Genomic DNA, 25,878 nt, shown 5'->3' with positions numbered 1-25,878 from the left:
AAAAGTTACTAGTTATGGTTACCAAAAAATCCTGTGGAAAGCTCAATCAATTGTAAACCATTGTATTCCTGAGTACGTAGACAGCCTAGAACAGGGGTGGGCAAACTACGGCTCGGGGGCCACATCCGGCCCTTCAGATTTTTTAATCTGGCCCTCAAGGGACCCGCTCCAGCCAGGGAGTGGGGTCAGGGGCTCGCCCCACTCTGCGCAGCTCCCAGAAGCAGCAGCACATCCCCTATCTAGCTCCTATGAATATGGGCAGCCAGGGGGCTCCACAGGCTGCCCCTGCCCCAAGTGCTGCCCCCGCAGCTCCCATTGGCTGGGAACCACGGCAATGGGAGCTGCAGGGGTGGCGCCTGTGGACGGGGCAACGTGCAGAATCCAGGAATCTTGCCATGGAGTATATGCAACTTTGGTTACTTGTCTTTCATACCGCATTGGTGGTAAGTTTTTTTTTTCCTTTTCTTTTTTAACTGGATAATGTTGCTAGAGATTAAAATGTAAATATTGAAATAATTTATTTGCATTATGGCTAGTCAGGAAATATGCAGCTCCCTTCTTTTACTGTCTCAAAGGCCTCATGAGTAGTATTGCCCTTGTTGACACAGGAGTAACAATGACCTCATGAGACCATCAAATCTGATGGTCCCTGATGTGAGACCATATCTTATGGAGACTGATGCCTGAAAGCAGGTGCAATAATTGTCAGAAGTTATTTCCTGGCTGGTCAACTGGCTACAAACAGTATGAAAATTGACCTGGCTTTCAAAAGCGATGGTTCCAGAATTTTTATCACAATTGTATATATTTAGTAATCTTCAAGTGATGCAACTGAAATGGGACAGTTTTGAATGAAAAACCACATATGACCATCCTAGGTCCCTCAGTTTCCTCTTCTGCAGGGAACCCTTACTTTAACTTTGTCTGGGGAATTGTCTTTGCCAAGTAATGGCCAGAATGGCCAGAACTTTAAGCAAAGATAAGCATCCATGATTGCTGACAACTAACTTAAGGAAATCCTAGGAGATTTCTCTGATAACATTTATAAGGCAATGAGTTTACTGGGTAATCTGACATTCTTTTGGAAGTTACATACACAAATTCTTATTAGAATACATTAAGTCATTCAATACTGGATTTCAAGATATGAGTCACATGGTGTTCCTACCAGTGGTGTGGTCAACTCAAGTTTTCTCTATCAGACATATTCCATTTTCCTATCTGGTGTGCATCTGAGAGAGATGCATCTCCCCATGGGAAGAGAAGGACAGGGCAGGAAGCCACTACCAGATCTACTGTAGAAACTTCCAGGCAACATACTTTGGTCATTTTATGCTGTTTGTTTAAATACTTAAAATAACTGTATCAGGAAAATGCCAGCTGTTTTCCTCTGAAGTATGAAAGGCAGATGACCCTGCATAAATTCTGATTTTACCTTTATCTAGGAACAAAGCAAGACCTTTCCTTTCAGAGAATGCAGGTCTTCAGGGTTCCTGAAGACGTTTGTGTAATGTTTTTAGTTCAATCCTCTTGTGAAACTTTACAAAAGGACTTATGGGCCTCTTTTTTGGCTCCAAATAACTCTGATTCACCCTCCCTCTCCAAAACTTCAAATCGGGAAGGGGGGGGTGTCTCCTACCTTTGCAAGCAAATAGTTCCCCTGAAATTACTAGACAAATTATTGGTAGGATTCTTAGTATCTCGCCTACCTCTCTGGACCTTCTGGCAAAGGTCTGGGAATCTTCAAAATCTCCAGCTAAGAACTGATGACAGGTTTAAGAGTCAAATCTACCCTCCATGTGTTTGAGAAACTGGTCCTGAAAACTAATCTAATTTCTGGGATTAGTTTGGGCTGAGGAACTCAAACATAGGTTGAGATGGTATGGTGAAGAAACGCGCTACCTACACAGTGGCCTCTGAGGTTTGTCTTCACTAAAAAACTACACCTTGAAGAATTGTGTTAACTAACATGTTGACCACAATAGTGTAGGCAGTAACCACATAAGTTCAACATTGTATCAGCTGATGGTGAGCCCTGGTCTACACTATGAGTTTAGGTCGAATTTAGCAGCGTTAGATTGATTTAACCCTGCACCCATCCACACAACGAAGCCATTTTTGTCGACTTAATGGGCTCTTAAAATTGATTTCTGTACTCTTCCCCGATGAGGGGATTAGCGCTGAAATCAACATCGCCAGGTCAAATTTGGGGTAGTGTGGATGCAATTCGATTGTATTGGCTTCCGGGAGCTTTTGAATTTCATTTCTTGTTTGGCCACCATGGCAGACTGATCAGCACAGGTGACCATGCAGATCTCATCAGCAGAGGTGACCATGGAGTCCCAGAATCGCAAAAGAACTCCAGCATTGACCGAACGGGAGGTACTAGATCTGATCACTGTATGGGGAGACGGATCTGTGCTATCAGAACTCTGTTCCAAAAGACAAAATGCCAAAATATTTGAAAAAATCTCCAAAGGCATGAAGGACAGAGGCTATAAAAGGGACCTGCAGCAGTGCCATGTGAAACTTAAGCAGCTCAGGCAAGCCTATCAAAAAACCACAGAGGCAAACGCCCGCTCGGAGTCAGAGCCCCAGACATGCCACTTCTATGATGAGCTACATGCAATTGTAGGGGGTGCCCCTACAACTACCCCACACCTGTATGTGGACTCCTGCAAGGGAGTCTCACGCAACAGGGATGGGGATTTTGGGGATGAGGAAGTTAAGGAGGAGGGGGAGGTTGAAGATAGCGCACACCAGGCATGCGGAAAAACCGTTCTCCCCAACAGCCAGGAACTGTTTATCACCCTGGAGCCAATACCCTCCCAACCCAGGCTCCAGGACCTTGAAGGCAGAGAAGGCACCTCTGGTGAGTGTACCTTTGTAAATATAATACACGGTTTAAAAGCAAGCGTGTTTAATGATTAATTTGCCCCGAAGACTTGGGATGCATTCGCGGACAGTAAAGCTACTGGAAAAGTCTGTTAATGTGTCTGGGGATGGAGCGGAAATCCTCCAGGGACATCTCAGTGAAGCTCTCCTGGAGGTACTCCCAAAGCCTTTGCAAAAGGTTTCTGGGGAGTGCAGCCTTATTGCATCCTCCATCGTAGGACACTTTACCATGCCAGGCCAGTAGCACGTAGTCTGGAACCATTGCATAAGAAAGCATGGCACCGTGTGGTCCCAGTGTTTGCTGACATTCAAGCAACATCCGTTCTTTATCTCTCTCTGTTATCCTCAGGAGAGTGATATCATTCATGGTCACCTGGTTGAAATAGGGTGGTTTTAGTAAGTGGACATTCAGAGGTGGCTGTTCCTGCTGGGCTGTTTGCCTGTGGCTGAAAAGAAGTCATCCCCATTGTTAGCCACGCGGTGGGGGGCAGGGTGAAGTGATCATCCCAGAGAATTGGGTGTTGGGGGGGGGGGGGGGTTAGTTGGGTTTGTGCTGCACGTTAACCTGAAAACGTCAGCCCCTGCTTTTAAATGGCCATTCTCCCTTTTTTTCCTCCCGCAGCTCCAAATGTTTCAATGCTACCACTAGCATCTCCGTCCCAGAGGCTAGCGCAGATAAGGTGGCGAAAAAAAAAACACACTTGCGATGAAATGTTCTCTGAGCTCATGCAGTCCTCCCGCACGGAAAGAGCCCAGCAGAATGCATGGAGGCAGACAATGGCAGAGTCCAGGAAAGTACAAAATGAACGTGAGGACAGGAGGGATGCATGAGAGGATAGATGGCTGGAACAAGAGGAGAGGTGGCGGCAGCATGATGAAAGGAGGCAGGTGCAATACTGAGGCTACTGGAGGATCAAACTGATGTGCTCCAGGGTATGGCTGAGGTGCAGGAAAGGCACAGACCGCCACTGCAGCCCCTATGTAATCAACCGCCCTCCTCCCCAAGTTCCTTAGTCTCCTCACCCATGCCTAAGAACGTGGGGGGGGAGGGGGCCCTCCAGGCACCCAACCACTCCAGCCCAGAGGACTGCCCAAGGAACAGAAGGTTGGCATTCAATAAGTTTTGAAGTGCAGTGTGGCCTTATCCTTCCCTCCTCCCCAACCCCACGTGGTGCTTCCCTCCTTCCCACCCCTCCTGGGGTACCTTGGCAGTTAACCCCCTATTTGTGTGACAAATTAATAAAGGATGCATGAATTTGAAACAACAATGACTTTATTGCCTCTGCAAGCGGTGATCGAAGGGGGGGAGGGGAGGGCGGTTGGCTTTAAGGGAAGTAGAGTGAACCAAGAGGGTGGGTTTTCATCAAGGAGAAACAAACAGAACTGTCACACCGTAGCCTTGTCAGCCATGAAACTGGTTTTCAAGCTTCTCTGATGTACAGCGCGTGATCGAAGGGGGGAGGGGAGGGTGCTTAGCTTACAGTAAAGCTGAGTGAAACCGGGGAGGGTGGGGGTTGGGGGTGTTCCATCAAGGAGAAACAAACAGAACTTTCACACTGTAGCCTGGCCATTCCTGAAACTGATTTTCAAAGCTTCTGTGATACGCACTGCGCCCTCCTGTATCCTTCTAACCGTTTTGGTGTCTGGCTGCGCGTAACCAGCGGCCAGGCGATTTGCCTCAACCTCCCACCCCACCATAAAGGTCTCCCTCTTACTCTCACAGATATTGTGGAGCACACAGCAAGCACTAATAACAATGGGAATATTGGTTTTGCTGAGGTCTAACCGAGTCAGTAAACTCCGCCAGCGCGCTTTTAAACGTCCAAACGCACATTCTACCACCATTCTGCACTTGCTCAGCCTATAGTTGAACAGCTCCTGACTACTGTCCAGGGTCCCTGTGTATGGCTTCATGAGCCATGGCATTAAGGGACAGGCTGGGTCCCCAAGGATAACTATAGGCATTTCAACATCCCCAACGGTTATTTTCTGGTCTGGGAATAAAGTCCCTTGCTGCAGCTGTTCATACAGACCAGAGTTCCTGAAGATGTGAGTGTCATGTACCTTTCCCGGCCATCCCACATTGATGTTGGTGAAACGTCCCTTGTGATCCACCAGTGCTTGCAGCACCATTGAAAAGTACCCCTTGAGGTGTATGTACTGGCTGCCTTGGTGATCCAGTCCCAAGACAGGGGTATGCATTCCATCTATCGCTCAACCACAGTTAGGGAATCCCATTGCAGCAAAGCCATCCACTATAACCTGCACATTTCCCAGAGTCACTACCCTTGATAACAGCAGCTCAGTGATTGTGTTGGCTACTTAGATCACAGCAGCCCCCACGGTAGATTTGCCCACTCCAAATTGATTCCCGACTGACCGGTAGCTGTCTGGCGTTGCAAGCTTCCAGAGGGCTATCGCCACTCGCTTGTGAGCTGTGAGGGCTGCTCTTATCTTGGTATTCTTGCGCTTCAGGGCAGGGGAAAGCAAGTCACAAAGATTCCACTGGGAATCATCCCAGACCTGTAACACTATGCAGTCCCACCAGTCTGTGCTTGTTTCCCGGGCCCAGAATCGGTGTTCCATGACATGAGCCTTCCCCATTGCCACCAGGATGGCCAAATTGCTGAGGCCCATGCTTTGAGAGAAGTCTGTGTCCATGTCCTCATCACTCTTGTCACCGTGCTGCTGTCGCCTCCTCACCTGCTTTTGCAGGTTCTGGTTCTGCATATACTGTATGATAATGTGCGAGGTGTTTACAGCACTCATAACTCCCGCAGTGATCTGAGTGGGCTCCATGCTTGCCGTGGTATAGGCGTCTGCAGGAGAGCAGAGTTGCAGGGGAAGCGGTGGTTGGATGACCAGTTTTGCAGACCTTCTGCTGCCAGGACACAACACCTAAGCAGGTCGCACACTTGTCATGGTATGGCAGAAGCGGTGGATGACAACAGTCATATAGAGGACCTGCGAGACCACCAGGAGAGTAGGAGAACAGAGTAGCAGCGGAAGCAGTGGATTACGACAGTCATACAGAGGACCTGCAAGGTGGATTCATAGCACTCGATGACAACGGTTTGCAGACCTGAAAGCAGTATGGCGTTCGCACGGAAAAAAGGCGCAAAACGATTGTCTTCCGTTGCTTTCACGGAGGGAGGGGAACCGACGACATGTACCCAAAACCACCCGCGACAATGTTTTTGCCCCATCAGGCATTGGGAGCTCAACCCAGAATTCCAATGGGCAGAGGAGACTGCAGGAACTGTGGGATAGCTACCAACAGTGCACCGCTCCGTAAGTTGACACTAGCCACGGTACTGTGGATGCACTCCACCGACTTAATGCGCTTAGTGGGGACACACACAAATCGACTGTATAAAATTACTTCCTAAAAAATCGACTTCTATAAATTCTACCTAATTTCATAATGTAGACATACCCCTAGTAAACCCTACGATCAGACATGGGTGTTCCCAACAGAGATTTCTCAAGTTCATGTTCTAAATTGTGATTTCTACTAAATACAAGCCTGGATTCTTGCTCACCAAGTGCTGTGTAAAATGAACGAGCTATAGTACCTGGCACACTGTAATTGCAAAAGGTGTATCTATGGTGCTCCTTTGGCTTCTTGGCCTCCATAAACAGAGGTGGCTGGTTTTTTGTTTTTAAGAAGACTGAGGAAGTAAGCCCAACAAGTTCCCAATATATAGAGGACCTTTTGTGCATTGCAACCAAACACTACAAGAGCTTCAAAGCAAAAGCATTACAAAGAAGTAAACTGCTAAACCACTAAAACTAGTTCTACACAACCTTCAGACAGGTATGTGTACACTGCAGCTGGAACATGTGATTTGCAGTGCAGGTAGACAGACTCATGCTACCTCAGCTAGCATGCCAAAAATAGCAGTGTGGATATTGTGACATGGGCAGCAGCTTGGGTCAGCTGCCCAAGTCCAAACGTATCCGATCCAAGCTTGGGCAACTAGCCCAAACTGCCATGTGTGCTGCAACAGCCGCACTGCAATTTTTAATGCACTAGTTTGAGTCTGTCTACCTATGCTGGGAATCACACCATCCAGCTGCAGTGCAGACATACCCAGTGTCACCCAGAGGGAGTAATTCTCCTGGGAATGCAGTAAGAAATGAATCCTTGGATGAAAAAAAAAAATCATTTCATTATTGGTACTGTTTGATTGACTGACATGACAGAACACTATCCTTACAAGATAACCCCAATGCAATATAGTCACTGAACTACTGGTTTCCTCTTTAAACTAGGCAAAGTTCTAAACTTCCTCCTGTTCCACAATCATCCATTATTACTTAAAATGTTTACTGCTGGCAGTAAGAAACGAATACCAATTCCATAAACATTAAATTTGTGCTAATATACTTGACTGCAGTATTGTTAATAAGAAACAATGAAAATTGATGTGAACATTCTTACTGGAAATTATACTGAATCTGACACTATTTCAATATAGATACAAGAAATACTTTTGAATTAAAAAAAGTACCGCAAGATCTTTTTTGTGTTGGTTTTGCGATAGGACAGAAAGTTGCTTGCAATTGAGTATCATTTACCCCTTATTTTACTCTTAGCTTTAAGATCGTTTTCTGCTGAGATGAATTCTGTACATTCACGTTAGAAGATACAATCCCTACCCCAAAATTTTACAATCTGAAAAGAACACACACAAATGAAGGCCAGGGGAACATAATAAACATTCATTAAGTCAGATAAACAAATATCTTGCTAGTTCCATACTCATTTTTATCCTTCTCCCTCCTTCCTCTAAGAGAAATAACATATGAAGGGTGGAATTTACAAATATAAATTCATGGAAATGTTCATGGATTCATTTGTTTCGGTGACACAGAATATACACTGGCCCAGATTCTCAACTAAGTGGCTATGCAGATAGACATTATTTGAGGGCCCAGACCAGTATATTCATCGCAGACAATTCACTATTTTTTTAAATTGATTTCTGACTTTGTTATGCTTCAAAAACTGGCCCTTGGGTACACTTTGATCATTTTTGTTTAGGAACAATAGGCTCTGCAGAACATGTGTAGCCAGAGGAAATACCTTAAGTAGCCTAATCATAAGGTTTGGAATACTTCCTTGCCGCGGCAGGTCCAAAGCCTAGCAAAGCTGACTCAGTACTTCACCCTTCTGACACAGCTAAAATAAGTACTATTACATTTATCGTGTTAGTTTCTCTTTGAAGACCTTATACTAAAAACACCCAACTGTTACACAGTGGTTTTCAACAGTAGATAAAGGTTTTGTCCACTCTGCCTATGCCTTTTAGAAAGGGAGAGGTTTCCCCAGGTTTTAAGAAAGGATTTGAACAAAGATAAGGAGGTGGGCCTTTTGTTTTTGCTTTAAACAGGGACTTCCTCCCAAACATAAAGAGCAGCCTGGGAGAAAGCATAAAGGTGCCTCAGGGAAAAATGGATGAAGGGCAAATCTTTGGCAGAGCAGGCAAACAGACAGTGCATTAGGGTTGGTAGATGTGAGTCAAGTCATGCAGGGCCTCAGACGTGAACGAAGTAACTGGTGTTCCATGTAGCAGAAAAATGGGAGCCAGTGAAGGGATGCAAAGTGGAAGTGACAAAGTCAGAGTAACAAGCCAAGACGACGACCCCAGCAGTGGTTTTCTGAATTAAGTGGGACAAGTTTTCTTTTGTCATGACCAGAAAGAAGAAGGCTGTAGCAGTCAAGACATGACGAGTGGGCCTGGATGATGGTTTCAGTGGATCACACACAAGTAGGGGGAAAAATTATTTAATTTGTTTTACCTGTGTTTCTATTAACTGTGCACAGACAGTTTTTACATAATACCCCCATTAACCAAGATTCTCTAATAAGTGATAAACTCTAAATGAACTTATTAAAATGTTCAGTTTTTTCCAAACTCTTTAGTGGCAGAATCTAAATATTTTTCCAATCTTATCATGTCATTGTTTCACATACAGCAGCTGTTTCACTAACAAAACCATTCTGCTAAAATGAAATGAAATTAAAATCAGTTTCAGTTTAAAAAAACTGAAAACCTGTTTCCGTTTTGTGCAATAATTTTTCTGGCTGGAACAAGAAACCAACTATTTTGTTGAAGTGAAACTAAGTGAACTAAGTGAAACATCTATATTAAATTAATAAATAGTTTAGTTTCATGCAAGAACTTGCATTAAGCAAGATGATTTCAGGTAGGTTCAACTGTACACCATTTGCCATTTTTTGCATGCGACAGAGGAGACCCATTATATGTATTGTTTACTTGAACCTTTGTTCCAGCTTAATTCTACTGCCTAGGTAGTATGGTTATCAGGTATTTGTGCATTTAACTAATCCTTCCTACTTGAAATATTTTACATTTGTCTTTACTGGAACTCAATTTATTATGGTGCTGTTGTTTAGTGACTCCACAATTTTCCCATATAACTTTTTTAGTAAAATGTATATTTCCTTTTGCTGAGCTAACATTTAAAAATTCTTCCACTCAGTGAAATTCAGCTCTGAACATCTCACTTTTTGGGGTTCCTACAGCTAAACAAATGCAGTCCCAAAAACTCCAAACTTCACACCCACATATTTTCTTTTAACATCTGAGACACAGGCCACATTTGAAATTTAACAATTAAAGTCAGTTCCCCTTATTTGGCATAACTGAATTGATCTGTACCAAGAGTAGATGGCCGCTGTAAAGTTCTGTCAACTAATTCCATTTCTGTACACTGCCAGCCCAATCTCCCTGACTCGCTGCTCTATTTCTCAGAAACCACGAGGAGCTAGGGAGGTAGACAGGCTGAGATCTCCTAGGCTGAGAAATTGTGCTGGTGGGATTTACGCTTGAGCAACCTTAACTCTACATTTAAAGGGTTTTGCTTTTAGGGGCTGATACATTCAATATACAGGCACCTTAACTTGTGTATATGTGCATATAACTAGATTCCGTAGCGATATCAGAATTATGAATGTCTGTGTTAGAGTGGAGTATTAACAGACTCAGTCTATGTAACCCACAGGCCTACACACCTAAGGAGTTCATTGGATGGTAGTTCAGAAACGACGATGAGACATGACGTAGGCAGATGGGGAAACTTTATGAATATATATAATACTTGCCTCAGTATCACCCAACTTAACACTGCTGGCCGTTGTCTGGAGCATTCTGCCTGCTCTCAAAAACCCAAGAAGAAATTCTTTTACATGAGAATATCTTAACAGCTATTGCTGGTCTGATAAACAGAGGGGTTAATATATTTGCAGCAGGTATCAAGTAATGTGACAGATTTTAAAGCCAAATCCTTCCCTCTGCACCAAGCCAGAGTTGCTGATCTTGGCACAAGAGCAGCAGTGGCACTATTCCCTGGCAGCTCCTGCTCTCCCAAGTCACAGGGTACCATGGATTCACACTAGCTGATCAATCTACTGCCCCTCTGCTTCTCTCCCAGCCCCCACATCCAGGGAGTCCTCATGGAGCTGAACTCCACTGCATGCACAGTGTGTGGACCATTGAGTTGGTGCCACACATCTTACCCTTTCCCACTCACTCCATGTATATAGGGTGGAACGCCACCAATTACTGAGATTTAGGGGACTCCTCCAGTTGGGGGCAGGATATGGCACATAGAGTGGGAGTGGAAAGTCAAAAGAACTTTATAGAAGCTGAAGGGAAACAAGTTGATCAAAGGAGAGACATTGGAGTCAAGACAATGAACCCTGAGTATTCTCAATCTTCATAGAAAAATAGTGGCATGACCTAGGCCCCGTGTATTTCCTGGCCCCTGGACATGCCACAGAATTGTGCTCCAGAATTAAAAACTTTAGGGGTTTTTTTTGTTTGCTTTTTTAAATGTTTTTAGACTTAGACTGAAAATTGAAAATGTGAAATGAATATAAACTGATGCAGTGTTCCAAGTCTGCAGACATGGTTGTAACAACAGCTCTAAGACAGGTACCAACACTTCCCAGTTCACCCTACTAACATTACTGTTATATGTTGGGTCAGGGAAGGTCAGGACCACAGAGATCTATCGTGGAAAGAGCCAAACAGTAGCCTGGGCAAAAAAAATGGAACAGTCCATGAAGTCAAAGAGTATTTTTAACCCCATGATAATTTATTTCTATAATTTACTAATCATGTTGTTATAACACTATCTGCCAAAGAATCAGTGATCCCTCCCAGCTTTACATTACCTGCATATTTGAGTTGTGTACTGCACTCTTCTCTCTAACTCAACAAAGCTAGTTAATGGACCACAAAAGACCACGTCTTACACTACTTTTCTGTACCATACTGTTCCTCACATCTCTTAGCAACAGTCTCTATGCCTTTCTTCTCCATCTGAACATTTTAACTCTGTTTTCAACGTTCCAGCTACATGCATTTGGCACTAGGTAGTGACATAAAAATCTATTAAAAACTGTGATGGGCTAACCTTTTCTGTTGCCCTAGGCCAGGGCTGGCCAACCTGTGGCTCCGGAGCCACACGCGGCTCTTCAGAAGTTAATATGCGGCTCCTTGTATAGGCACCGACTCTGGAGCTGGAGCTACAGGCGCCAACGTTCCAATGTGCCGGGGGGCGCTCGCTGCTCGACCCGGGGCTCTGTCACAGGCCCTGCCCCCACTCCACCCCTTCCCGCCCCCTCCCCTGAGCCTGCCGTTTCCTCACTCCTCCCCCTCCCCCCTAGAGCCTCCTGCATGCCACGAAACAGCTGATCGGGAGGTGTGGGGAGGGAGGCGGAGGAGCTGATGGGGGGCTGCTGACGTATTACTGTGGCTCTTCGGCAACGTACATTGGTATATTCTGACTCCTTCGCAGGCTCAGGTTGGCCACTCCTGCCCTAGGCAGAGACTGAAAACACGGTCTTTCCTCCCTCCCCCTCAATCTGCCTCTACCTAAGGGCAGCAACTGAGCCCAGTAATAATTCCAGTAGTATGCTAGGGTACCAGTGCCAAATATGGCAAATCTGCAAGTATATATTAGTGTATAAGTGATCCGACCACAGTCTCCCGCTTGTAGTAACTGGCCTTTGGGTGTCCAGTCAGTAGATCTGACTGGACACCCTCAGGTCCCCTTTTTGACTGGCCTTTCTGGTCGAAAACTAGACACCTGGCCACCCTAACTGGGGATGGGGCAGGAACTAGGGTTAAAGGTGGAGCTGGGCTAGGGGCAGAGAGGCAATGAGGGCAGAGTCTGGCAGGGGGCAGAGCAGGGGGCAGAGTGGAGCTAGGGGCGAATCTGGCCTGCCAGCGGAGCAGGACTGGCCTGGGGCCTGAGTGAGGTTGGTGGCAGAGCTGGGCTGGAAGTGTGGTGTTCTCTTCCCACCTACCCAAGGGGGTTGGCCCAGGCCCCGCCGTGCACCCCCCCGCCCCAAATAATCCTCTGCCCCACAGTTCAGGGACTACTGTTTTACACACACACACACACACACACACACACACGCCCACACACACAGCTTGTTCCATTTTACAGCCCAACTAGAAACACACTAGTAGATACAGTGCCACTAAAGCACAATGAAGTATTATTTCATTCACTCTGCTTTAGAAGCAACAAGCCTCCCAGAAATCTCTGTTAATTCCACAGAACACTACAGAGTATACAAATATTCCTGGTTGACAGTGTCACCAGTCACACAAATTCAAACAATCATTGAGGAAGATTTTCTAAATTCAATTGTGACAGCTTTAAAAATAGAGGGGGTTTTGGTTGTGTGAAGCTGAATGCTCAGAAATACATACCAGACACGGAAATATCTTCAACATAGCTCTCTCATTATATATCATGTAATGCATTATTTTTTACTTTATTTAGATAAATGTAGCAATTTTATTTAAAAACACTGGCCTACAGTATTTTCTAGCTTGTCTCTAATAAATACATATTAGAACAAAAGTCCTAATTCAATATTTTTTAAAATTTTGCTATGACTTATTACACTAATATCAACAGTTAAGCAAAATAGCATTAAGCTATTAAAACAATTATATGATTCACTGCTGGATTCTGAAATGAGAAATAGACAGAGCAGCATCAGTTGCATGTAAAACATTGCAAATTTTAAGTATAGTATTTCACGCATTCAAATATAATGTTCTGAATATATCTGGCAGTACTCAGAACTCCTAATGTAGCACGAGTGGAATAAACAGAACCCACTAGGTTTAGAAAATACAGATTTGCATGAGGCAGGAAATAAACAAATCTTATAGTGATCAAAGAAAAAAATAAAAATACCAGCAATACAGATCATTTCTTACTAACTTAGAACAAAAATAATCTGAAGTAGATAAAACAGCCTTTTCAAAGGAAAAATGTAATCCAACAATAGCCAACTAGGACAAAACTATCACTTAACTATTGAGCTTTGTTCTAACTAGCCATCTATGGATTAGAATAAAGCCGTTTTACCTGCTTTACAATATGTTTGAAAGACATGACTTACTAAAATATTTTGTTGTACACCAGGCAGACATCACCCGAAAGCATCAAGAACTGCTTCTGGGTTTTTTGGGTTTTTTTTAAGTTCTTGTGTTGTGTGTGTGTATTTTTATTAAAGTAATTCTCTCAATTTTGGTGTGTTTCCCTATTTGATTTGGGTCTAATCACACCTATCTCTGCAAAAGTACACTTGATGGATGAGAAGGTAACAAGGAGCTTCTTCCCTCACAGTTTACCTAACTGGGCTGCAGACGTTGGGAATGGTAGGGGAAGTGGTAGCTGCTAGCATTGCCTACTGCACTACAGACCATCAAAGAAGATGTTTCTGGGTGGAGACAAACCACCATCCCACTTCTCTCTCCACTCACCATTGTATATTGTAGAAGTTTTGGTGATCGGGCACTGAGAAGGTAGGTAGACCAGAATTCATACATATGTTCTGTGGGAAATAAAATATATGGATTGTAGTGCCACCATGCATTCCTGTTTCAATAGCACTCAGCATACGAACCAGGAAACAGAGTTTAGAAAACTGCCAAAAAAATTCCAATTTCCAGGTTTATATGCATGTAACATTTTCCTAGGAATTCAAGGGTAATTCATGTGCGCAATGTACATTAGTGACTAATCCAAATACTAATTATATTTCCTGCAGAGGTTTGTCAAATAAACAATCACCTGCACAGAGTGTCAGAGCAAGGACCAAATCTTTCTGTTGATCATATACAAGGTAAGTAAAAGGATGTAAGGACAAAGTACATTTGCTTTGAAGGAACTTAACACCTCTGCATACAGTAGAATCAATGATCTCATACTTGGGTCTTTAGCAAACTCAAAATCAGGGTCAGATTCACCTTCTTAACAATATGTTTCAATTTGATATCATAATGTTTTGTTCTGGCTTGCTTTTTACTTGTATCTATTTGTGATTTTGGATTGCTCCCACAAGTCAGGAATTCACAAAATTATTAATAAAAAACCCTACACAGGTCTGCTGTATGTTAAAAAGACATCTTGATGGATGTTGGCACCAGACCAGAGATGGGAAAACAGGTATCTTCCATTATCGCACCATACATCAATACCTGTATGCCAAGGTGATCACAGTCCAGTTCATAGTGGACAAGTTCATACCACAAAAACCACCACAACTGGCAATTAATGGACATCCTTCTTGGCAGTCTCAGCAGAGAGGTCAAGGATTGGAAAATTAACTCCTCATGATTCTTGTCAGGCCAGTATGGTGGCACACTGGCAGAATCATGTTGAAAAGCCTGCATGTGCTGTACCTGCTATGGCAATAAACACAAGGCTTCAGACTCCTGTGATATAAATCCAACATCTTTCACAGCATTAAATTCACAATCCAAGTTTTAAAATATATTTTGTAAATCACTACTAAACAAATTAATGAAATTCTTCCTTTTTATATCAGTGGTTCTACTAGTGCTGTCACAACACAACCAATCCACCAAGAGTTCTCAACATAACAATATGGGATATTATAGGGGTTCACATTTGCAGTCTCAAACAAAAGCGCTATTTGGACTACTTGTTGGAAATACGGTGTGTGTGTATATTATATACATATTGCAAATAATCGATAGCTGAAAGAATATATTTGGCATGTAAAACATAGCAAGTGATTAAATTTTAAACCAATTAAAACATGGATTTCAGTGGGATTCCGCCCTTAAAATTGAAGCTTGCACGGACTTTTGTAAAACTATACACAACAACTAGATTAAAAGAACATGAAGTTTGCAAAGTTAAGCATTCAAAAGCTAGGAAATGCTAAAATTGAGGTTGCTTGTGCAATCTTAATTTGGCCTACCTGTGTATACACATGAGCTGAAATCAGTCTTATAATGGGGTGTGTTGTGCAACTTTAATATTATGGGGTGTCACCAGCTCTGCTTATAATTCAATATTTGCCAGAGAATTTTTTTTCTATTTTCCCCAAAAGGAAGAGTTATTCTGTCAAACAACAGTTGAAAGTATGATGCTCTAAACTCAGCCCATAAATTATAGTGTACAGATTAAAATTAAACCTAATGCTACCCTCAACTTCAACAGCTGAGTCCTATAAATGGATACTCCTTCAGAGAGAAATCCTTTTTGCTGGTTACTATTTAAAACTACACTTCTATTAAAACCCTTGCCTGAGACACAAATTACCAGGGATACCTATCTCCTACCCATGCAATGACTATGATGTAGAGTTCAAACATGCCCCATATTAGTTTAATGCAGATATAGATGGCTTGTGCAAGGCTCTCAAGATCACTTAAATCTTGCAGCCAGACTATGCATGAATGGGGGTTTTGAAGCAGGTGGCTTTTGTTCTATGCAGGCCAGCTTGGAGGGCTGAATCGGGACCAGCTAAAATAAGAGGTCATGCAATCTGGGATTTTGCAGATGTAGTGGTTCTGAACACCCCACACCTCTACCTCGCATTCTAACCACAAGCTAGCGCTGCAGGGGGGAGAGGCGGGCGAGTGCTTGTGCTGCAGCCCAATGCCTTGGCCTCAGGCAGGAGCAGATTTCACCTTCTCAATCTTTTTCTCATAGAGAGAAACTGCAATTCCTAATTCAAAGTAAATGAAATGAAAAATAGTGGGCAAAACAACAACCCCCCCCCCCAAAAAAAAACCTCCCTATATGTATTAAATTACCCAGAATACATAAAGTTAAAAATTAATACACCAAAAAAAAGTAAGGTTAGTGCGTGCTCTTGGCAGCTGTTAACTAAATGTCAACCAACACTGCCAGACTTGACATAAAGCAAGTGGAATGAGGCTAGTTTTTGTTATTTCAGTCTTATGTGGAGTGAAAAATCTACCCTCAACATGATAATACAAAAAGAAAAAAATTGGCCTATGCTTAACATCTTTGTGTTGCAAGTCTTGACAAGGCTATTAAATGATCATATATATTAGTGAAAAACACCATGTAAGAATGAGAAACCATCACACTTCCTTTTTTCATCAAGAATACAAATGCTTTTCTTTCCTTGACAAAGGTCACAATACACTGGACAAAATATTAACAATTACAGAAAACAGTAATTTCATTAGTAGAGATGATACACTTGATAGATTTACTTTTTCACAGTTTTGATGCTGTTTCTAACAAAATATGACACTGACAACATCAGAATGCTTATGAGAAACAAAAAATAGTTATGTTCTGGTTCACTGGCTTTCAAATGAATTTTTACTGAGGCTGCAGTTTTGACAGTTAAAATATTATATTAGTGACAGTCTAGTGACATGGTTATTTGGAAGTGTCATGTAAATAAAATAATTGTAAAGAATAATATGTATTAATTAATTAATTATTTAAATGGCTATAACACAAAACAGTTGATGTTCCTGTTGAACAAAAAGTATTAAAGGTGTGATGAATTCACCATCTGAAAATGGTTTGTGATGCAGCACCTTGCAATGCCTGGAGTGTTGCCAGATGGAATTCATTGTTTTGGGGAAGAAAGTCCTTCTGTTTCTTTTGTTGTTGAAGCGTCTGACTTCTGATTTTACCCAAGAGCTTTTTATGGAAAAAAATGTCACCATAGTTTTTCTCTACTTCCGATTTATGAGTGTTATGACGACGCTGCCTGGGGTACGATTTCACCTGATGAAGTCTCATTTTACATAGGGAACAAATCGTGATAGTTTCAGATGAATTTGGTTCCAACTATATACTTGTCTTCGCACTCACTCTAAAACACCCTTTTTTCCTCGTGTAAGTCACGGTTGCGATTTGCAGAAGGTGGTGCTGACAAGTCAGAGTTACCTATGTCACTCATATTAGATTGTGTGTGAGCTGCTTACGTCTATGCTTCCTTTTCAGCAGAAAGGTTTTGTATATCTATAGTGGCCCACAAAAAATGTGAAGCTGCTATTGTGGTTGGGGCTGCCCTGACTAGTGGGTTCCTCCAAGCTGGAATCCTTGGGGAGGCTGCTGGTGGCCACACACTCAGGCTGCTCCTTGGGCCTGTCCCTGGTCCCTGTGCTCCATGGTCCTCCATGCCCCTGCAACAGCTGCCACCTGTGCTTTCTCCCAGCTGGGCCCTTAAGTTCACAGCAGCGTGTGCACCGTCCTGCACCTGCACTTCCTGGCTGACACTGCCCCGGAGTTGTTTCTCGGACTCAGCTCCCCGGCAGCAGCACCACCACCACCATACAATCTCTCCTGGACAGCATCTTCCCACTCCCGCCTTGCTCCTCCCCTTACAAGGTGATTATTTCCGAGCTGGTCAGGTGGCGCCTTAGTGAGTGACACTCCCCTTCAATGGAAGGCAAGCGGGAAACAATGAGGTCTGGCCAATCAGGGCATGCCAGAGCCCCCTTGACAATCAAGGCAAAGGGGGTGGGGAGAGAGGGCAGGTTCCTTCCCACAGCCAGAGGCAGCAGCCCCATAAAATATAATGAAACATCACCAGGCCCACCTTGGGCTTGGGCACTGCTCCAGGGAGCAGAGCCAGGGGCTGCAGCAAGGAGTTTGGAGAAGGGGTTCTGGGACCCCAGAAGTCACAGTGGATGCACTTGAGAATCACTGTTCTAATTCAATGTATGGAGAATTCATTTTACAGCTCAGCCTTCCTCTGAATCACAGTTCATTAAATTCTACTGTACCACAATCACTCTGCAAAATAGCTAATCTTACATGCATTCAGAATATAATCTCTTTGAGGATATAAATAATTATTTGAAAGGGAGAAAAGATTTTATATTCTAGACTACTGAAGGGTGTCCTTGATATGTTAATGTTTCTGTAGCAAAGAGATCAAATGAAAGATTATCCCCTACACACCCCTTGTGAAGAAACAGGTATGCCAACCCTAGCTTTCGTAATTAGAGAGTGACAAATCAGGTGTGCATGATCTCCCTGACCTGTCATTATACTCTTATATAATGAGAGTCTCTTCCCCTAATTAGAGGTATACGGTAAAATGATCTTGCAGATAGGAAGCACAGAACAATAAAATCATACCACAGAAGTAAATAATGGAGAAGACCCTCTAGGTCATCTAGTCCATCTCTGCCAAAGCAGGATTGTTCTCCAGTGTACACTTACCAATATTTTGTCCTGTCTCGTAATTACTTAAGTAATGGGACTTCCACCACTTACCTGGAAACTACTTCCAAGCCTCCGATCTCACTGCTGGAAAGCTTTTCTTGACAGTCTGCCTGCCTACATTTTGCTTTCTTAAATTTCAGTTTATTAACTCCTAAATATTCCACCATTTATTAGCCTAAACATTTCATGTTCATCTTTGGTGTTTACAGTCTACAAATATATTTGTATTTTTATATTATGTAGATTCATACAAAAGGTAAAAGGGGCACCTATCCAGAGCTTAGCCAAGCAAAATATATTTAACTCAATCTTTCCTCAGATTAGTCCCCCCAACTCCCTAAAAAGTTTTGTTGCTCTTCTCTGAGCAACCTCCAGTTAATCAATACATTTATAACAACAAGATTCTTAGTATTTCCAGGGGCAGTCATACCAGAAGTATAGTTATACTGAACAATTATCTTCCTACTCCATAGCATATAACTTCAGATAGCTTTACAAACTTATATCTCATTTTCCCCCATTGTTATAATCCAAAATCTTTCATTATACTGCTTTCTAAGTTTCTCCCTCCAATTGAATATCTATGCTTCAATTTAGTTTTTCTCACGTTATTAGCTGGTTTCTTTTCCAAGTTGAGGCTAATTTTATTTTCTGCCCAACTCCCTTTTGGGATAGGGTATTCTTGCAGTTGCAGCAAAGGACTGAAGTGCATGAGAGCTTCACTTTGTCTGGAGCTATGCAACAGGCTTCCTGTGCAATCTTGGGCATGTCACCTTACCTCTCTGTCCCTCAATTTCCGTAAAGTGCTTTGAAATCTTTGAATGGAAGGCACTATAGATCTGTAAAGTATTACCATCTACAGATTTAATTTGCTAGTAGTTCCTTCTTCTAGACCATTGCTAACCCAAACTGATCCCTCCAGTACTCCACAGCTCCCCAAACATGATACTTCACCATTTATCACCACACTAAGTTCCTTCAGTCAGTTTTGAATGTAAGATTTTGAGACACTATATCATACAATTTCCTAAATTCCAGTAATTTTATATCTACCACTTTTCCCTCATTCACTAAGTTTGTTTTATCATAAAAAAGCAACCAAATTGGTCGGACAAGTTCTATCCTTTTTATAAACCTATTCTGCTGGTTGTTCATGGCTCCACTACCACCAGCTCAGAGAGATTTTCACTGAAAAGGGAAAGACTGACTTACAGGGCTGTTATTGCTCGGATCATCACTTCACTGTTTTTAACAATTGGAATTACATTTATTTCTCTTTAGTTTTCTGTTACAACCTCGGTTTTCAATTACTTAAAACTGGCTAAGGACTGTAAAGAAAAGGGGGAGGGGAGAGAAAGACATCTAGTGGAGAACTGCAAGAATCCAATCTTATTTAATAAGGGGCAAATGAACAGGATTCCAGTTAACGAAAGTCATGTGGACAAACTTCTCCCACTGTGGATTACTAGCTCAAAAAATCTTCTACAAAAACAGATGCCTAGAAAGAGAGCGCATTGAGGACACAACGCCCATCCACCCACCACCACAAGGAGCACTGTGTTGCCCCCAAGTGTGCTCCCAGATGCCACTAAGGCCAGCATATAAGAGCCTAGATGTCAGTCTCGAACGTCTGTCTTCCGTATGGTAAAGTGCACTGAACTACAATACCAGCCTCACAATTAGCTGTTGTCATTTAAAACTACTTTATGCAGAAGTAGCCACAACTATATGCTTGGAACACTGGATATTCATGCATATAATGTACACAGATTAAATAGTTTTAAAAGTCTAAAGCTGGGTAACTCAGTGCAGTAGTACAACATACTCGTTATTCAGGACAACGGCATTCATGAGCAGACAACAGACTCAATCCCTGGATTGACGGCACATTCTGACTGATAGGATGCCATTTGCAAATGGTTTCAGAGCAAAACTGGCATGAACCTCTGTATCTGGAATTCTGAAACTGAAGAGCAACCCAAGTGAAAATGTATTTCAATTATGTAGCTATATAAGCTATTATGCATTTGTCAATAAAAGCCAAGTTTATTTTTTGTTTCAGTTATGCTTTAGTTTCACACACACACATTCTCTCATCCAGATAGCACTGTCCTCTCCAGTATCTCCACATGATGGTCTGCTGCAATCCCTAACCCCTGCAACTATGACTCTCCCGATATTTAGTTTTTAAAATTATATTAAAGAGGGAAAATAGCAGAAACACAAGACGAGAAAAAACCTGATGAGAACCCCAAGCTTCACTCTGTTTCTATGTCAGTAGTAAAAGGCAAACCCTACAGTAAGTGGCAATAAGAACACAGATAAGCTGTAATAGAGACTCCTAAAAAAATCCAAAAATAGAAGAGAAAACTAAACACCTTAACTATAACTGGCCTTGCCTTTTTCATTCTCTGAACCTAACATTATAATAATGCCTTTAAACTATTTATTTGAAAACAATAGTGTAGTTACCAACATTTAAAAAAAACAACAACAACAACTTTTTACTAAGATTTTTAAATAAAAATGCAAAAGTGAGTATTTTTCAGGTGAGTTTTTCCACCATGTGAAAAAGAGAGGGTTCTCCCAGTTGGTTACATTACAATAATCTAAAGTTACAATTAAAAAAATAAATGCACAAATGAATCTGGAGATTAGAAAATTAGTAATGCAAAATACCTAATAAAATTCAGGGTTTAAATTATACAGATGTCCTACAGTTAGTGTGGAGGAGGAGTAAGGAGAAAAAAGGCAAAAATTACAAGCCAACGTTCTGCTGGTTTTTTTTCCTGCATACCTAAGAAAACCAATAGCAGTGGCCTCTACAGTGATTTGTTTCCCCCTTTCTTTGCCTCCTCCACACCTTTCTAGCTGTAGCTCAAGACACTCAAGACCCTATGTTTCAAACTCAACTGAACAGTGTAAAGTATCCTCATATCCTCCTAGTGAGGTGTTCAGTGCCTCTGAATTCAGACAGAATAGAACTGGGCACACTGCTACACACTGCAATTGAACAAATTTGATTCAGAAATTAGTTCCAAGGCTTTCCAGAACTCAAAATAAAGTAATATTGAAAAAGGGTAAATATTTACAACACCGTAGCAGACCAATGACCCATCTATTTCAATTTCCTGTTTGACAGTGACCAGTATCAGATATTTCAGAGGAAAGTGTAAATCCTCACATAACGGACAATTCTGCAATGACATGCCCTTTGGAAAAGACTCTTCTTAGCCCCAAGTAATTAGTAGATGCCTTCTGTCTAATCACACAAGATTTTATAATCAATTTCATCCTAATTAGTGTAAATGCATATCTAACATAAGTCCAACCCTTTTTTGAATCTTACTAAACTACTGGCCTCAATAACATCCTGTGGCAATGAGTGCCACATGTTAATTATGCCTTGTGGAAAAGAGTACTTTTATCAGTTTTAAATTTGTTTTTAATATTCTTAGATTTTTTAATATATTTTATTATACAGATGACCTGGGGCTCCCAACTACCTTTTCTTTATGCCACTCATTATATATACTCCTATCACACCACCTCTTAAGTGTCTCCTCTCTAAACAAACTAGTCCTAATAGTTTTAGTCTCGTCTCACATGGAAATCTTCACAGTCACCTATGTATTTGTTGCCCTTCTATGGGCCTGTTCTACAATATTTCATTTATATCCTTCTTGAGATGGAGGTGTCCAGGATCAAGTATAGTATTCTATGTGAGGGCACGCTGGGAAGTTAGACAGTGATATAATATTTTCTATAGTGTCATTCCTTTTATAATGGAGTTAAACATTTTGTTGCTTTTTTAGATCATTGCCACACACTGAGCGGAAGTTTTTATCGAGCTATGCATAGTGACACATATTCTTTTCTCGTGAGTGATAACTTATTAGGATCCAAAGTGCACCGTGAGCTCAAATTACTCCTTTCAACGAGCATTACCTTGCACTTATCTACAGTGAATTTCATGTGCCATCATGTTGTCTAACTGTCTAGCTTTAGGTCTCTTTGGAATTCCTTATTCTCTAGTTGACTTATCTAAATAATTGTGTCTGCAAATTCTGCCAACTTCACATCATTGTCTTGATGATTAATAAACTAAACACTGATATGAGTTATGGAATCTTGGGGCTTCCCACTGTTAACCTCCTTCCATGTTTAAAATTGGCCTTGTTTCCTGATATTTATCTTCTGTCTCAGAGACAGTTTTTAATCTACGAAACATTAACGATTCATTTTGTGACTTGATTTCTTAACTTCTTGCAAGGGAATATATTAAACTCTCTTAAAAATCATCACATTAGGAAATAATGAGAACCTACAGAGATATTATCTGAGCACCTCAAAACAGTAAACTTTGCCTCAGTTACCTATCTGAAAAATGGGGATAATACTTCTCTACATCACAGGGCTATTGCAAGGATGAGAGTCATTTTAAGAGACTTGCCCACAGACACACAGGAAGTCTGTGCCAGAGATGTGACTCAATATATCCAAAGTCCCAATCTTGTGCCTTAACCACAAGACCATTCTTACTTCGTCAACTATTTTGCTGACTGTCTTCAATCATTCAAAAAGAATCAGGCAAAAAAAACCTTTATATAAGCTATGCTGGTTTGTGTCTACCTTACCATGCAAGGTGTTTTACAATTTTTTTTGTTATATACCTATAACAGTACTATACCTAGTACTGAAGTAAGGCTCAAAAGTCCGCAGTTCCCAGGGGCATGCTTTGCACCTTTTAAAAAGAAAAGTAGATTAGCTAACTTTCTGTCTTTGAGTATAGTACGTGATTTTAATTATATATACTTTTTTTTTTGTCACCAGCTCAGCCATTCCATTCTTAAGTTCCTTCAGAATTTCTTGAATACAAACCATCTGGCCCTGGTGACTTGTTGCTTTTTAAATGATCATTTCATTCCAGCACCTTTTGTCAGCTCAGTTTCTTACAGTGACCCATCTTTATCCACAAAGAATAGGTCTAGGAAGGTATTCAAAATTCCTCTACAGTGACTGCAGAGGCAAAAACTAATTAGCTCCTTAGCAATGTCCTTAACTACACTTTTCAGAGTAGCAGCCGTGTTAGTCTGTATTCGCAAAAAGAAAAGGAGTACTTGTGGCACCTTAGAGACTAACAAATTTATTTGAGCATAAGCTTTCGTGAGCTACAGCTCACTTCATCGGATGCATTCAGTGGAAAATACAGTGGGAAGATTTAACTACACTGGGTTTCTCTCTTTTACTCCATGGTAGTCTAGCAGATCTACTGACCTTGGAGACTTCCTGTTTCTGACATACTTGAAGAATTCCTTGTTCTTTGCTGATTAACTTTGGCTATTAATAGTTAAAATTCCCTCTTGACCCTCCTAAGTTCCATTTTACAATTTACCTGTCATGGTTTACTTTCCTTGTTATGGAATTCACCATGCTGTATTTCCATTTGACAGATAGCCTTCAGACACGAATAAAATCCGGTGCATCTTGCCATTCAATGACAAATGTTTTCCTTTTTGCTGAGGAGCATATGACATACTTTCTGTTACGGCAGTATCGTATGCTTAAATATCCCCTGTACTAATTCTAAGGATTTGAACATAGCTTTTGATTTTAAAGTATTTTTGTCATTTTTAGATTCCTCTCTTGTTTACTCTACTAGATTTCCTCATACAGTTTGCTGCACTCATGACCCTAAGAACACATACCATTTTCTCATATATGTAACTCACATCTTGAGTGGGAAACCACAGGACTCTACTACTTTCTTGGCAAAAAATCTTCTTAATCTGTGTCAGTTTACACCGACATGCAGGCTAACACTGGTAACAGATGAGAACGGAATTATGCCATTTACACTCAATTCCTTTCAGAAACTTCAGTGATCAGATGGAGAAATCAGATTATTGCTCTTGGGGGTGGGGTGGGGGGGTGGTATTTTGTTTCTAACAGGGATCATGTATGTCCACTTAATAGAAAGAGGGCCATCTTTCATATTTACTCCAGGCCAACACGTCATGACTGAAGGCCAGCACGTATCATGCATGCCACAGCAAGTAATTTTCAATTATCCTTGTGTAGCAATTCTGCAGCATACGCAATTGTTTGTTCTGCATCAAGCCTTTATTAAACACACTGATAAAGTGTTTACAGTTAATGTATCCATGTTATCAGTGACCATGTGTGTAGAGGCCTGTTTACCTTGGGAAAATATGAATATAACGTAGGCTGGAGGCAACAAGGGTAGAGGAGGGTGTGTGTGTTCGTTCAAGAAAAATTACTAGTTACAACCCTGGAATTGGTTCTTTAAAAATAATTACGTTCGTGACCCGTGCGTCTAGGTTTTGAATTTTCATGATGTTGGTACTGGAGCCCCAAGATCCTCATGTTTGAGTATCTTGTGAAAAGGACAAGATCTGAAATGTGGCATTCATTTATTATGCTTTGTTTCACAATTCTTTTAGTAAAAACCTACCATGCTGATCTGTGGCACGTAACTGCCTGAAACATGACTTCAATTGCTTCCTGTTGGTCTTACACAGATGGATTTCTGTAGTTAACTTTTAGTAAGTGCCCCTCCAAAGTGGAGGCAGTGCTTTTTAAACATTTCCTGTTCTGCAGGTCTGCTGCAGAATTCCACTTACTGAATCGCTTCCTGCATACAAGACTGAACAATTCAAAGGATCTATGAACTCGGTTTGCAACAGAAAAAAGTAAAATCTGACTGGGTTACCTTCAGTTTTGTTTTCTGATGCATTTTCACCTATCCCTCCTTCGGTATTAGCTACTTTTCATTGTTCTGAAATCCTCTCTCAAAAACTAACTTGATTAAGTTGAAGAAGTTTTCAGAGGAAAATGTATGAAACTTTCATGAATACATATAAAGCTCATCAGCTTAGTCTCCTGGCCAAGGCAGGCCACACCCTGCCACTCCCTTTTATTTGTATAGATCAAAACAGTGGACAAATAATAAACTATGAGATTAGAATTTGGGGTGAAGATTTGCAGGAAATGCCCAAAAGCAGCTTGCTCAAGCAAAATAAAAAATGCGTTTCAAACAAAATGAGCTCTGATTTCAAATAGCAAAATAAGGATACATTTTGTATTCTTGCCATTAGCAGGCTAATTTAGAAAAAGTATTTGCACATTTCTACAACTCCTGGTATTATTAAAGCTTTTATTGTATACACGCAACTTGCAAAAGATCAATCTTCATTTCAAACTTCCTAAATACAAATCCTTGAGACCTTTCTTTCTGTGTTCTGGTTACAAGTGACCCAACTGCTCAACTTTGACAGAGACCGTTTCAAGGTTACATCAAAATAGTTTTGGTCTAGTTAGTATCTAGTTACAGGTACTGTATTATCTAATTTGTTATAATAAGTTCAATTTGAGAAGCTTCTGGGATAATTATTTTAACTTTCCCTATAAGAAACTCATACCTGC

The 25,878-nt window shown here is 41.5% G+C and overlaps 1 protein-coding gene across 7 annotated transcripts in view; it reads right to left on the bottom strand.

Moving 5' to 3' along the window:
• ATXN7L1 (ataxin 7 like 1) overlaps window positions 1–25,878 on the bottom strand; it is a 197,761-nt gene that overhangs the window by 107,816 nt on the left and 64,067 nt on the right. For 4 of the 7 annotated variants that reach the window (XM_043551717.1, XM_037889155.2, XM_027827041.3 and 1 more), the window contains exon 4: window positions 23,123–23,176. The exons of the other annotated variants lie outside the window; for them this stretch is intronic. In XM_043551717.1, the coding sequence (XP_043407652.1) occupies window positions 23,123–23,176 (54 nt within the window). The remainder of the gene's footprint in view (window positions 1–23,122; window positions 23,177–25,878) is intronic. 7 annotated transcript variants of the gene reach the window in all.

Source organism: Chelonia mydas, chromosome 1 (genome assembly GCF_015237465.2).
Source record: "Chelonia mydas isolate rCheMyd1 chromosome 1, rCheMyd1.pri.v2, whole genome shotgun sequence".
Taxonomy (NCBI): domain Eukaryota; kingdom Metazoa; phylum Chordata; order Testudines; family Cheloniidae; genus Chelonia; species Chelonia mydas.
This window is presented reverse-complemented; position numbering and strand designations above follow the sequence as displayed.